The sequence below is a fragment of the Accipiter gentilis genome, chromosome Z (genome assembly GCF_929443795.1).
Source record: "Accipiter gentilis chromosome Z, bAccGen1.1, whole genome shotgun sequence".
NCBI classification, from domain to species: Eukaryota; Metazoa; Chordata; class Aves; order Accipitriformes; family Accipitridae; genus Astur; species Astur gentilis.
In genome coordinates this window covers 31,316,359-31,329,865 of record NC_064919.1, presented here as the reverse complement: position 1 = coordinate 31,329,865, position 13,507 = coordinate 31,316,359, and the positions used below count along the sequence as shown (strand labels likewise).

The following is a 13,507-nucleotide window of genomic DNA, read 5'->3' as shown; positions in this document are numbered from 1 at the left end:
CCTGAAGGTAGGCATGCCCCTCAGATAATGCATTTTACTTCCCCTCTCACAGAGCCATCCCCCCATTTTTGATAATGTGGTTCCAAATTAGTTTAAGACTTGAACTGACTTTCATTTTACTATTGTTCAAGTAAACTGCTTTTAATATTATAGCATGTACCATGCTAGGCACCTTGTATTCAAACAATTGTGGGTTGGAGGTAAGGGGCTCCCTTCAAAGCCAAGCAGCAAGTTAAGAAGGGCAACAGATGTAGTCTATTATCTCATTCTTGTAGCCAGTATTCTTTATCATATCTTAAAAGGACACAGTTCTTTGTGCAACAACTTGGCTGACAGTGTATCTCCACCTGTGTGATGATCCAAAATCAGATCCTCCTCCAAATGTGAGTTTTAGGTGCACTCTATGATCCAGCACACAGATGGCTGTGGTACAGACTGCCTTGTTTTAGCATTTGACTGCAAATATTTCATGCAGTCTGGGGACTTATTTCCTTCTGAGAGGCAGAGATACCTGGAAAAGCTGTGTCAACAGGTGCAGTTGCCAGGAGAAAGTAGAAAGGCACCCTCCCTTCCAGCTCACAGGGTATGGCTGGGATAGGGCCTTATGACTTTAACAGGATTTTAAAGGGGAAAAAAAAAATACTCACATTTTTCCCCAGCATAGACATTTCCATGAATTGAAGGCACTTTTCCTCCTCCCAGGTGAGGGATTACCACAGAACACAAACAGACCCCTCGCTAGTATTTGACATTCAGTGCAGGCTGATGGGAGGAAATACTCAGGCGGAACCTAACTTCTCTTACCCCAGCGTTCCCTGAGAAGAACAGATGACAGAACAGCCTGGATGTTATGGCCACCACCACTCTGGCCTAACAGTATCTCAAGCATTCACTGCCGTTCAAATGCAGCGTCTCCAGCCACTGCTCCGCTGGGGAACTCTCCCTCATGCATGAAGTACCTCCTACACCTGATCCAAGCAATGATGCTTGGTTACAGGCTTGGTAAGGCAGCACAGGCCTGTTTCTGTGATGGGCCATATGTTATTGCAGCAGCTACAGACTGTTGCTAGAACAAAAATAAGAATTGAAAGCTTGCATAAGAAAGCAGTGGAAACAACATACTTACAACACACTTGGATAGACAGTCTAGCCCTTCCAAGGGAACAATGGGGATTTAAACCACTGTTCCAAGAGAGAATAGAGTACTTTCACCTGTTAGACAGCGCAGTTATAAATCAGCACATAGGGCTACAGCTTTATGAAGAACCCCAGTCACAGTAATGTTATCTTGCATTGTTTCTTCTCTCCTCTTCTCTTTGCCTCCAGTCCTTCCTCATCTATTTCTTGCTAGGATGTATCCTAGGCAGTATCAGCAATGCCAGTATTTTCTTAGCAGGTTACTTTTTTCTCTCTGGTCCACCTACTTCTCAAGATCCTTAGAAATCAGCATCTTCTCAGCTATCTCTACTTGTTATACTTGATAGAAGCCAGGCCAAGATCTCACTCCATGCATAATCCAGAATACAGTATGGCAGATATTAAGATCACAGAGATCTGTATTTACACTAGGACAACCAATCCCCAAACATATTGGGGATAAGCCAAAAATCCAACACTACTCCTGTGGCTTTGGGTGCATACCCACCCAAGACTCACACTGCACAGCACACACGGAATTGGATTCCCAGGGATTTTCTCTGAACGTCTGGCATGGACTTTCTGAACACAGGACAGACACTTATGAATATCAGCACAGGCCAGCAAGTATGTTTGGCTTCTTATAAACATGCATTCTTTCTCAACATGCTTTACCTTAGCCTCAGGTCAAGTCTTTCCTCGAAAAGCCTTTCCAAACTATAAGTGTTGCTTTCTTTCAACCAACATAACCACAAATCTGGGAAGACAGTATTTTTTGGGGACGCTATCAGCAGAATAAACTTCAAGCCTGATTAAACATAATTCTAACCACAGACAGCATGGAATCAGATAGACCATTCAATAGTTTATGGAAATCATTAACTTCAAGGCTTTTTGTTTTTTTTTTCTTAAATGAGACATCAGATGAGAACCAACTCCATCACAACTGCAAGCCCACAGAGCTTTCAGGGAGGAAGAATAAATTATGAATGAGCACATTAGTTGTTGCAGATATCATACATTTCTATTCAGTTGTAAGCTTAGCTTCTCAAATTGAAATAGTAGGGTCTTATTTCATATGGACATTTGCTTTTGCCTAATCCTCTACTAACTCAAGAAGCATGCAGCATGCACAAAAACTTCTAGGTTCCTATTTCAAACTAGCCCTTACACCTGGTTTCCTGAGTTGATCAAGAGTTAGGGTACATCGGTAAACAAGGAATAACTGGCAAAAAGCTGTTTTGTCTTCTATCTCTCCTAAAGCACATTCTGCTGGGGTATGCAGATTCCCCCTCTCTGGGATTAACCCATGTTAAATACAGTCAGAAGGACTTCACCAGATTAATTAGCTAAATGGATAGCCATATTATGTTCTTTTGTTCAGGAGATAGCACAGCTAACAAAAAACCATAACAAAACAGTAAACATTTTGAGGCCAACCAAACTGCAGTCCAAAGGTCTTCTTTAGAAGTAGTAGCTACATAATAGAACTCACCTGGGAAATATAAACGGAATCTTTAAAAACTCTCCAAAAAGATGCCTTTGGATTTTCATTTGTCAAGTAAAACACAAAGGCAACATATGTGCAATAAAAAACCCACACTTAAAACCACATGCTTGAATATAGTGGATTATAATCTGACCTCACCAAGGTTTATGGGAAGACTTTCTCTATTTCTACCAGCATTAGGACAAGATGACTGGAAACCAAATACCCAAATCTCAAAACACTAAACATCTTCAGGGAGATATCAAGCATCTTCTACTGGCTTGATCATACGCATATTCAGAACACTTGCTATATCATTATACTCAATTAAACCCCAGTTTTGGAAGTGCCTCTAACATCTTTGAGACCCCATCATATTTGCTTTATAAGAACATATGGAGCAAATATATCAGCTGCACCAAACACCAGTTTGGCAAAAGGGTGTCATGCAAATGCAAGGGTACACAAGTTTACTGTCCCTTACTTTAGCTAAGGCATTCGGTATTGTCCACTAAACCACCCCATTTATTATGGTTAATCTGGAAAAGGAGATAAAATAAGCTCCTGTCCTAAACTAAGGAAAAAAGAAATCAAAGCACAGCAAACTTTATAGTTAAAATTACAAATGCTAACCACTGCTGTATAAAGAGCGAGAACTTATTTGGACTAAATTGTTTTTCAAAGAAATTACTCGACTAAAATGAATAGACTTACACCAATGAGAAATAAAAGCTCCCAGCCCCACTATAAGATACTGAAAATTTCCAAACAATGTAGTCTGCACATAATTTCCTCTGTCTCTTTTCAGAAATGCTATTTAAGAAAAGAAAAATAGGAACACTTGCATGAAAAAAGGATCTTTGCATCCAACAGCCTCATCTTCCCCCACTGATTAATCTTTCCTGAGGGCCCAAAACAGGAGCTGCCAATAGAAAAGGAAAGCATACAATCAACTTAACTGGGCACAAAATTGACTTTTACCTCATTAAGAGAAAAAAGGAACCTGCTGTATAACTCTGAGAAATGCACAATTGATCTGCACAAAAACGCGTGTTGACTGAGTCAAATCATCATACAATAAAAACCATATGGTCCCACACCCCAGAAAAGTTTACAGACTGCACAGCCAACAAGTAGGAAATGGATGCAGATAATATGAGAAAAATACACGGACAATACAGTTGCATAATGCCAGGACAAGGGGTTCAAACAGTACAAACTCCCACAACAATACCACAATTAACCATCTCCCTACATGATAGAAGAGGAAGGATGCTACCAAGAATAGCAGTTAAAGGCTCACAGGCATCCTAAAGTGTCTCATTTTCACCATTGGTACAAAAAAAACATCAGAGAAGTGAGGAAGGAAGGAAGGAAGCTACATAAAGATGTAGCTTTGCAGCCCTCCTCTGACAGAGGGAAGACCAACCAGCCTGAATCTAATTGAGGAAAAAAAGGCCATAAGCAAGTTGATCAACTGTTTTTAAGTGAACTAACACAATGTCATGCTTTGGCCAACCCTACTACATACGCAGATGACAGCCTTGACATTGCCAAGCTGAGCAATACACACTCCAACTCCCACTGCTCCCATTTTCATATTTCCACATGACAGTACAAACCATCTATACTCAGTAGTAAAATCCAGAGCAGTATTTTTAGCTATCAAGGCATCTGCAGGCACCTGAAAAGCTGTCACGGCATTTACTGTTGCCTACCTAAGCATCTTATGGTTTTTCACGCCAAAGGACATTTCTGTTTCATAGCAGCTGTAATATCCATGTGAACTGCCATGCAATTAAAGATCACATGTGCAATTGTCTTTTCTTACCAGTCATTATTCTCTGGGCTTCATACGGTTCCATATAGCCAGTGTTGTCCCCTTTTCCCATTCTGTTCAACTCACTTTTGGCATCAAATGGGTCCGAGTAGTCATCAGCTATCAATACCTGAAAGACAGGAAAGTATCTGCTACTAGAATCTCTAGTCAGATGTGCAAACCAGAAGGCACTAACACCCTACCAGCAAAAAAACTAGTTTCACACAGCTGCATCCTATGCCATCTTCAAAGTACAGTCTGAGTTCGAGGACAAATACACAATTGTCACAAATCAGTTACCAAATGGTGCTGAAATAGAAGTGTGCTCCTGTTCATACCAGAAATATCACAAGGCAGACTCTCTGTCAAAAGATTTCTGACTAGCACAAGATATAGAATAATTGGGATGGACAAATTAGCAAGATCCAATCAGTCAGCACAGTCAATCCAGTGCAATTCTTATCAGAGAATTTTGCTAATATTCAGCAAAAAAAGCACACTTTCACTTGCACATAGTTCACCCCCTTTGCTTTTCAGGTTTATCAGCTACAACTGAAAATATTGCTAAAAAATTTTCAGAGAAATACTCAAAGGCTATTCTTTTCCTGCATTAATAAGAAGCTTTTTGATTTTAGTTCTCAGTTGAAAAGGAACAAGACACAAAACAAGCTGTTTGTTTACACTTAGTTCCTTGAACCCATCTGTGCCATTCTTTCTCTCAAAGGAACATTATATTTCCCTGTATTTTGTGAACTAGGAAAAAAGGCAGCAAAAAGAAATTATCTTCAGAACAAGTTTCCTTCCCCCATTAGGAGACTAGAAAAATGTGAAGGTTAGAAAAATCTCACCCCTTACCCTCCATTACCACACTCCCATGATCCCTGCAAAATCATTGCATGCTGTGTAAGTCCCACTGGTTATATAAGCTTTTTAATCAGCTGATTAAAGTAACAGGAATCATTCCTCCATGTTGAAGGGGTAAAGTTAATCTTGGTTTCTAGAAGCTGGCAAGGGGACCAGGGCAAAGAAACAAATCCTCATATGAGAATTACTGCAGAGCACAGACACGTAATATAGGACAGGCAAGAGTCTGAAGCAGAGAAAGCAGAGGCAGGCCTCAGCAACCGAATCCCCACAGAATCATAAAATAATTCAGATGGGAAAGGACCCCAGGAGATCACCCTGTCCAACCCCTTATTCAAAGCAGGGCAAGCCTAAAGGGTTCTGTACTGAAGGACTACTTTCTTTATGAGAGATTTTTCAAACAAGATTCTTTCTGTCCCACAAGTTACTTTACATCTTTAAGACCAGCACCAGTAAGACTGACAGCAGACTGTTATTCCAACAGCTTCAGTCTTTCCACAAAGAATCAGGAGTACATTGCTAGCTATGAGTCTGAAGCTGCATCTGCTTCTGTCTCCTGCTGCCAGCATAGCCCAACAGACAGAGCAAAAAACAGGACACACAAGTATTTCCAGATCAAACACCCGTCACCAAGTAAATGAACACTGTATTAGGAAAGGCAGAGATCTCCTTTAAGATTAGGGAACAAAACACCTAACACACTTTAGAGCCACTACTCAGGCTCTGCAACACTGCCACACTCTGATTTTACACTACTTATTTTGCTTACACACACACACCCCTCCAGCAAACAAAACAAAGAGTCAACAAAAAAACCCCCCACATTCTTCAGCACAAGCTCCCAAACCATGGACTACAGATGCCTCACAAGCACATCCCAAAGAAGGGACATTTTAGAAGATGTATTTTTATCACTGAACACACAGGTGTGAGTGTCAGCGCAAGACTTGGCTGTCCTATAGTCACAGGTTAACAGCTGGGATGCCAAAGTATCTGGGATGGATGTTTTAATTCTAGATTAATTGTGTTTTCCTCCATTCAAAGCTTGACCAGAAACCACCAGACAGATGTGGATAATAGAGGGAGGGAAAAACATTTCTTTCTCTCACTTAGTGTCCGAAATTACTGCTTCATTATTGTGAAAAACAGTCAACCCAAAGAAAAATGTCCCATCCCCTATGTCTAGCAACATATGCCCAAGCAGCAAATCAAGTGACAGCAGCTGCACACACTCTTTTAAGAAAGACAACAATGTGTATCATGCAGCAGTAATTATTCCTAATCACAGGGACAGGTTTATCTCCAAAAGTGCTACAGTTGAAATGCCATCCATTCAGTCTCCTGGTGCAATCCTGTCAAGAGCTGCTGGACGGTAGCATGGGCTCTGTGCTGCTCTCCTATTACAAATGTTGATAAGTAATACGTGCCAACCCTTAGCATAACTGTAGTAAAACATGAAACAGAAAGCAGTCTAACACAGTTATTTGGTATTTCTTCCTCTCCATTTGCCAAAAATACACTACGAGGAAAATTATATACATAAAATGCTGTCAAACAAGATAAAAGTCAAGACTGATTTGCTTTAAGCATAATGGCAACATATTCAAGAACTTACTGTACTGAATATGAACAGGACTAAAGCAACTAACTTGTTATTAAGAAGAGATCTAACAAAGCAAAAGCTGCTTCTAACCAAGAAACTAAAAAAAAAAGGAAGAAGATCCAAACCCACATTATTTCATTATTGTATTTATTACTATGTTTTATTATCTGTAAATCTGTACCAAATCAGACTGAGGCTGGAAATATTTCCACTATAGTAATCCCTGGCATGAAAACTTCCCCAGCTTGGACAGTAGGTATAAACTCCTCCCCTTCAGATGAATAATAGTGGCACAAGCACTATAAGATTCTATACAGCTCACCATAACTATGCTTTCAATCAGGTCACCTATCAAATTTGTCAGATTGGGCAAACCTGCTCTGTCAAATGACCACCCCCAAAAAAACCCACTCAAAACCAAAAACCAAAAAAAACCCCAAACAAATCCCAAGCCACTTTTCAGCACTCAGGCAGAGAGCAGTCTGCTTCACCTTCCTGGAGCTGTGTATCTGTATTTCCTTAGTAAAAGTAGTTTTACATCTCCGAGCTGTCAGAGGGCTCCCCAGATGACTGTTACTGTTTCCCTATGTAATAAAATCTCCTAATTTTCAGCCTAAATACAGCAGCTGGCCAGTGCCAACATTTGGTTTCTTCTATACTTGCTAACAGCTATAAATTTTCCACTTCTAGGAAATCTCAAGTTTTTCTACTTCTTTAAAAAAGAAGTCTTTCTTCAAAAAGGCTTGAAAACCTTGAATGAGTATGCTTGTTAGTTCTATTATAACATACCTACCATAAACATCTAAACTCCTTTTCACAACACCATTACACAAGATTATTTCTCCTGTTCTCAGAGATCCCAACCAGAAAAAGGGTTCCTATTCCTTAAGTCTTTGTGCCATCTCCCCAGATATAACTTTTACCTTAGGAGGCTCATCTTCCAAGCCTATGTGCAGTAGGTCAGACAAAGTACAGAAAAAGTCTTCTGATGAACAATAAGGTTCTGAGTACAAGAGTTTTCTAGTATGATACACATAATAAACAAAACATTTGCTTCATGCCAGAGGGTATGAATACATTGTCCTCATACCCCTTCATGCTATCCTCACAAAGCACAAGCTTGCCTATTTCATGCCAGTTCTGTTCACAAGCCTATAAGTATCCCAGGTACATCCCTTGCATGTGCAGTGGAGCTCTGCAGATCATGATTTTAGTCACCTCCGTGCCATGTGGGGAAGATCCAATGTGAGAGCAGCATGCTGACACCTCTCCCCCACGGGCATGTAGGAACAGGCCTATCTGTGTGATAATCAAAGTGCCTCCATTTTCACCAGGGCTCATCAGTGTTGCAGACAGGGGTATCTGTGTTGTGGTTTTTTCTCCCAGCAACCTTTCAGCCACTGCCCAGCAAACTGGTCTCAATCAGCCATTTGTTTTCTGTGGTCCAGAGGCCCAGGCCAGCACAGAAGATCCCAGCTTAGGGCCTGAATGCAGTGCTCCTCCCACATCTTGTGTTAAGTGCACTTCCAAGGCAAATGGCTAAACTTGTTCAACTGGTCTCCAAATTGCTCCTTCATGTCAGTAACTGACAAACACAGGACAGGAAAGAGAAGGGAATGGATGCTATCCATTGTCTACTGATGCTGTCCATCACTCCCAGAAGTCTCAACTAGTCAGGCTACACAGGATCTAATAGTGTATCTGCCACATCTGCTTTAGACACAGTCAGAGGATTGGCAACATGCTGAGGTTTTGTAAATGCGGGCTGGAGAGGGCATTCACACACAGGATCTGACCTCTGAAGTGCGATACAGTTAATTTGCCTCTCCTCTCTGCCAAATCCAGCCACCATTCATGTGGGTCCAACCTGTCAAAATTAATCACAGTTATCAGAGAATCCCCAGAAGGCCTCAGACACCTATTCAGATTCCAAATTCATGTCTCAATTGGCTGCATTTGTCAGGGCTATTGCTAAAGGCCTGTGGCTTACCTCTTAACAGAATGCAAGATTATTAGAGCGGACTCTAAACTCCTACAACTACTGATTCATGTTCTATACAAGCCCATTCTATGGCACTCCATATATTATTTTCTGTCCTGCAGATCTAGTAAGAGTAACCTGAGGCATGAGTAACTTCAAGCAAAAGAAACTCCAAAACATAAAGAGAAGTGCACTGATCAAAAAAGTAAGTGAAACTTGTATTTGAGCTTCCACAACCAGAGAGATCAACAAGCATTTAGGGAACACTCACAGCAGTTCTCCCTAGCAGGTTGTCTGTTAAAATGCAAAGGCAAAAGAAATGGAGTATGGCTCAGTTACCAGACCAGTTGACAAATTCAAAATCATAGCTCTAGCTAAACGGTCAGTTGGCAGATACAAGTTCAAAAAACAACAACCCCCTCCCAAAATTTAAATACAAGCTGAGATTCTGGTTTACCCCTCTAATATATATTAACTAAGGTCCAAGCTTCACTATTGTTACATAGTCTTTGTTCTTCTACAGTCTTAAAAAATACTATTTAAGACCTACATATATTATTACATTAAATACAAGTTTAAATGAGTATTTGCATATGCAAAAGCATAATTTGCATGTGCAGCCACAGGAGGAAAACAAGGAACATACCTAAATGCACAATTTTGCAGATATCTCTACCTGACTATAAAGCACATTTTTAAAGGGAACAAACAACAACAAAAACCCAATGAGAACTTACTACACTGAAATAAACTGAGTATTTAGGGATAATGCCACTTTGAACTGAAAGGAAATACAAAAGATTTATCCTTGAAACAGCAACTTCAGCACAGAACTGTTTGTTATTTGACTGATTTAGTGGCTATCGTGATTAAGGACACAGTATTCTGGAGGAAACCAAGAAGAATTATGATAAATAACATGAAGCAAAAAAACAAAAGACCTCTCCTGCAAGCCAGATCTTTTGGAGACTTATTATGGGACACCCTTTGGGGGATGGGGGGGGGGAAGATTTATTATTAAATATGATCTATTATAATTTTATTATATGTACTTTAAAAAAAAAAGGCAGATCATGTATTCTTCTCTCAGCTTTTGTGACTGGCAATTAAGTCCACCAATATCATAGACAAGAACATGTGACTGTCAGCAGAGATATAGAAGACAAGAGCACTTAGAAACTGTGAATTTGTGTCAGAGAACACCATGGTTAACACATATAACACAATGTAATGAAAATTCCTCACTGTGTCTGAGAATTCATAGTCACAAAAGAACACTCACTAGCTACAGTAGAAGTGATTCAATATTGGGTTTTTTTGTTTTAACTTTTTTACAACCACCATGTGAAATTTTTGAGAAATACCAAATTTCTCTCCTTGTCCCAAAGTGATGTCCAGGTTTCACATTGCAAACATGCCCTATTTAGATGTTTCCTTAAAGCTCAGCCTGCATACAGAAGGACTGCAAAGTTTTGTCTGGATTTCTTTTCCAAATGAATGAATACTTGCACTTACGCTTTCTTCCATGAAACACTGAATTCAAGAACCTGTTGGGTAATGCTCCCTGTAGGCCCAGTACCACCTTTTTTTCAAAATAAATTTCACAGCCTTGGGAAACCTGCAAATACAGTGATCAGTGCATGGCTGAATTCCCAAAAGGATCAGCAGCAGGATCAGGAAAAGTAAAAGAAGGATTTTTAATATCTTGCTAATAAGTCAGAAATTTAGGTCATGACTCTAGAAGATTCTCTACAGATGGAGCTGTTGTATAGAGCCTTTCCTTCTGTTCCTAAATTTGAGTGTTGTAAAGACCTGCATCAGCTTTGCCTCTGGAAAAAATCACAGGCCTCATTCATACCTTTGATTTCCAGAGAGGGACACATTCCTTGTCTAAAATGTAACTGACGCACAAATTGGGAAAGGTAGCACCTAAATTTCTGAGACAGATGTGGACTGGTAGTGAGGTGTTGGAAAAAAAGAAAAAGCCACTATTTAATAACAAGGTTTCAAGAGCTACTCCCCCAAACACAAGGCTTAGTTTTCAGAGAAGATGGATTGCTCTTTGTGGTTTCTACAAGTCCACATGCTCACAGTGAGAGGATCCAGGTGCTAACAAGCTGATATATAAACAACAGTTCTTCTTGTCTTGCCTCCCCATTTCTCTCCTCTATGCTTTGATTCCCCAGGCAGTAATTGCAGTTCCCTGCTATCCCATGTGTGCTCCTACTTCACATAGGGCAATGCAGGCCACATAGATGCTGCGGTTTATAGTTTAAAGACAGAGTTCTACCTTTCCTGTCAGTAAGGAGAGGGTCGTTCCTTGAACCATCCACATGACTTTTTAAAATACATCGTCCAACATCCGTCAATCGATCCAAGACTTACGGAAGGAAGGACAGACAGAGCACTTAATAGGTATTGTTCCCTTCAGAAAACCAGGTCACACACAAAAAAAAAGTCCAAAAAAATATTTGTATCCCATGCACTGCCATTAGCAGAGTATGTTTTGTAAAACAATTTTCTATACTTCATGCACAATGCATAGCTACTCCAAAACCACACCTTATGTCTCTTTCCTTGTCAATGGCCTGTTTTACTGTAACATTTACAGAAAGAGTAACATATCCAGGAAGATCTGTACCACAGTCCCTTTTCCTATCTATCACCATATGCTCTTTCAACTGCCAGGTTTCGTATCACTTGCTCCACTTCAACACAGTCAGTGCCTAGCATACTGTTAGTCAAGGAGAAAATCCCACTGACACAGGGCAGCAAAGGAATCAGAAGTCAAACTGTATTCTTTGCCATGGGGCAGCGCTCTGCCTGAGTGTCTCAGAATTAGGCACCATAACCAACCGCTGGTAGGCAAGGACATATAAAAAGGTGTTTAGAGATACAAACATCTCTCCTATTCCAAACTGTGTCAGTGAGCTTGGGGCATAAAGAAGCTTGTAAAAAAAATATAGAATAGGCATTTCTTCACTGATCCAAGCAAATACAATGGCAAACTGGCCATTACAAGATCAGACTGCCAAGCAGAAGTTTACTAGCAAACTTGATGGTTAAAAAGAGAAAAAACAGATTCACCTTTTTTCTTTCTAGATCCTTTCTCCTCATTAACCAGGCTAAAAAGCCATTTACGTAAGTTCCAATACATGTTCTTACTGTGCCTAATTTCTCATTTAGAGTTAAAATGCCCTTTAAATCAGAATAAACTGCATAACCTTATTCTGTCTGCAGGTTTCACTTCCACACATACCTTATATTAGAACAGTCCTAATGCCAACAGTTTGCTTGCAAGGTTGCCTTAAGTTGGATGCATAAAAAAAGTGTAATACAGACCTCTCTCCTTATCTGAGCAGTTTTGAAGGAAAAGCTGCAGGTATTATCTGTGCTATCATGCAGTAGTAAGACAGCTGGATTTATGGTGGCCCAACTGTTGAAACAGAATTGTGTAATGCTGTTTTAGCTATGCTTAGTGTCTCAGTACTTCTGTGTTCACATGCAGATTTAACCAACCCAGCTCCTGCACACACCCATGTGAAAATTCACAGGACAATCTATAGAAGCAAGCACAATTCATTCCTTCTTGCTGAGCAGCATGAGTATTCAGCCCTGCTTTAGTGTCCTCACAATATCATTCTCCCCCATTGACTCACCCAGCCATGCCCAATTGTATACACATGCACTTGATCTGAACGAAGCCGTATTCATTCTTTCATGCTTTTGCAGAAGGTATGCTTGTATGCTTTAGAGACTATTGTCAGAGTAACTCCACATTCACTTACTGCACAGATTCATCTGCAGAATGGGGAAAACCATTCCAGCTTGACAGAGCTGTACCTTAGGTCCATCCTTCACTACTGTCCTTACAGGAATGCACTATATTAACATAAGTCTGTTGGCAATACTCAGGCTCCAGGGTAGGTTTTGAACATCAGAGTTACATTAAGGCTCAGGTTGCATGAGATCTCTGAAGACAATTAAACCACTCTTCTGCTCAAAGCAGGGGTCATACAAAAGCTAAACCAGGTTGCTCAGGGTCTTGCCCACACAAGTTTTGAAATTCTCCAAAGTTGGAAGGTCCACAACCTCTTTCTCAGCAATATGCATGTTTATATACATAAAATAACACATAATAACTATAACTGTATATTTTATATATTTATCATAGTTTTGTATATGTATAAGTACACGCATACAATGCAGATTTCAGAATTTCACAAATCATTTCAACATATATAACAAGAAAACCTAAATTTACTTAAATAAAACTTAGACTACAGCAACAGCTTGAGATCAGACAGAAGATGTGTAGATCAGAGCGACAGAAGATGCATAGACCAGAGGATGTGATTAAGTTGGCATTTGGATTCCATTCACAGATATTGTGGTTCCCATGAAGATGGAAGGCATGCAAGTGCTACTCTGACGGACTGCTCTGGATTCAGTTCAATAGTTTAGAAAAATCCTTCCACAGGCAATATGTGGTATCCACCATGTAGTTTTCATCGTATTGAAAGTCAGAACCTGTAAGGCAATAAATCTGCTGTTGACATTTTGACTCTTTTCACCTGCCTTCTTCTGTTACCCATGCAAACTCCAAAACTGCAT

At 40.1% G+C, this 13,507-nt stretch overlaps 1 protein-coding gene across 2 annotated transcripts in view; it reads right to left on the bottom strand.

Annotated features, from left to right (window-relative positions):
* The window catches only part of SHB (SH2 domain containing adaptor protein B), a 73,669-nt gene that overhangs the window by 48,030 nt on the left and 12,132 nt on the right, over positions 1–13,507 (bottom strand). For both annotated transcript variants that reach the window (XR_007505163.1, XM_049796367.1), the window contains exon 2: positions 4,458–4,575. Coding sequence is in view for 1 of the 2 variants with exons in the window: in XM_049796367.1 (XP_049652324.1) it covers positions 4,458–4,575 (118 nt within the window). In the remaining variant the exon portion in view is untranslated. The remainder of the gene's footprint in view (positions 1–4,457; positions 4,576–13,507) is intronic.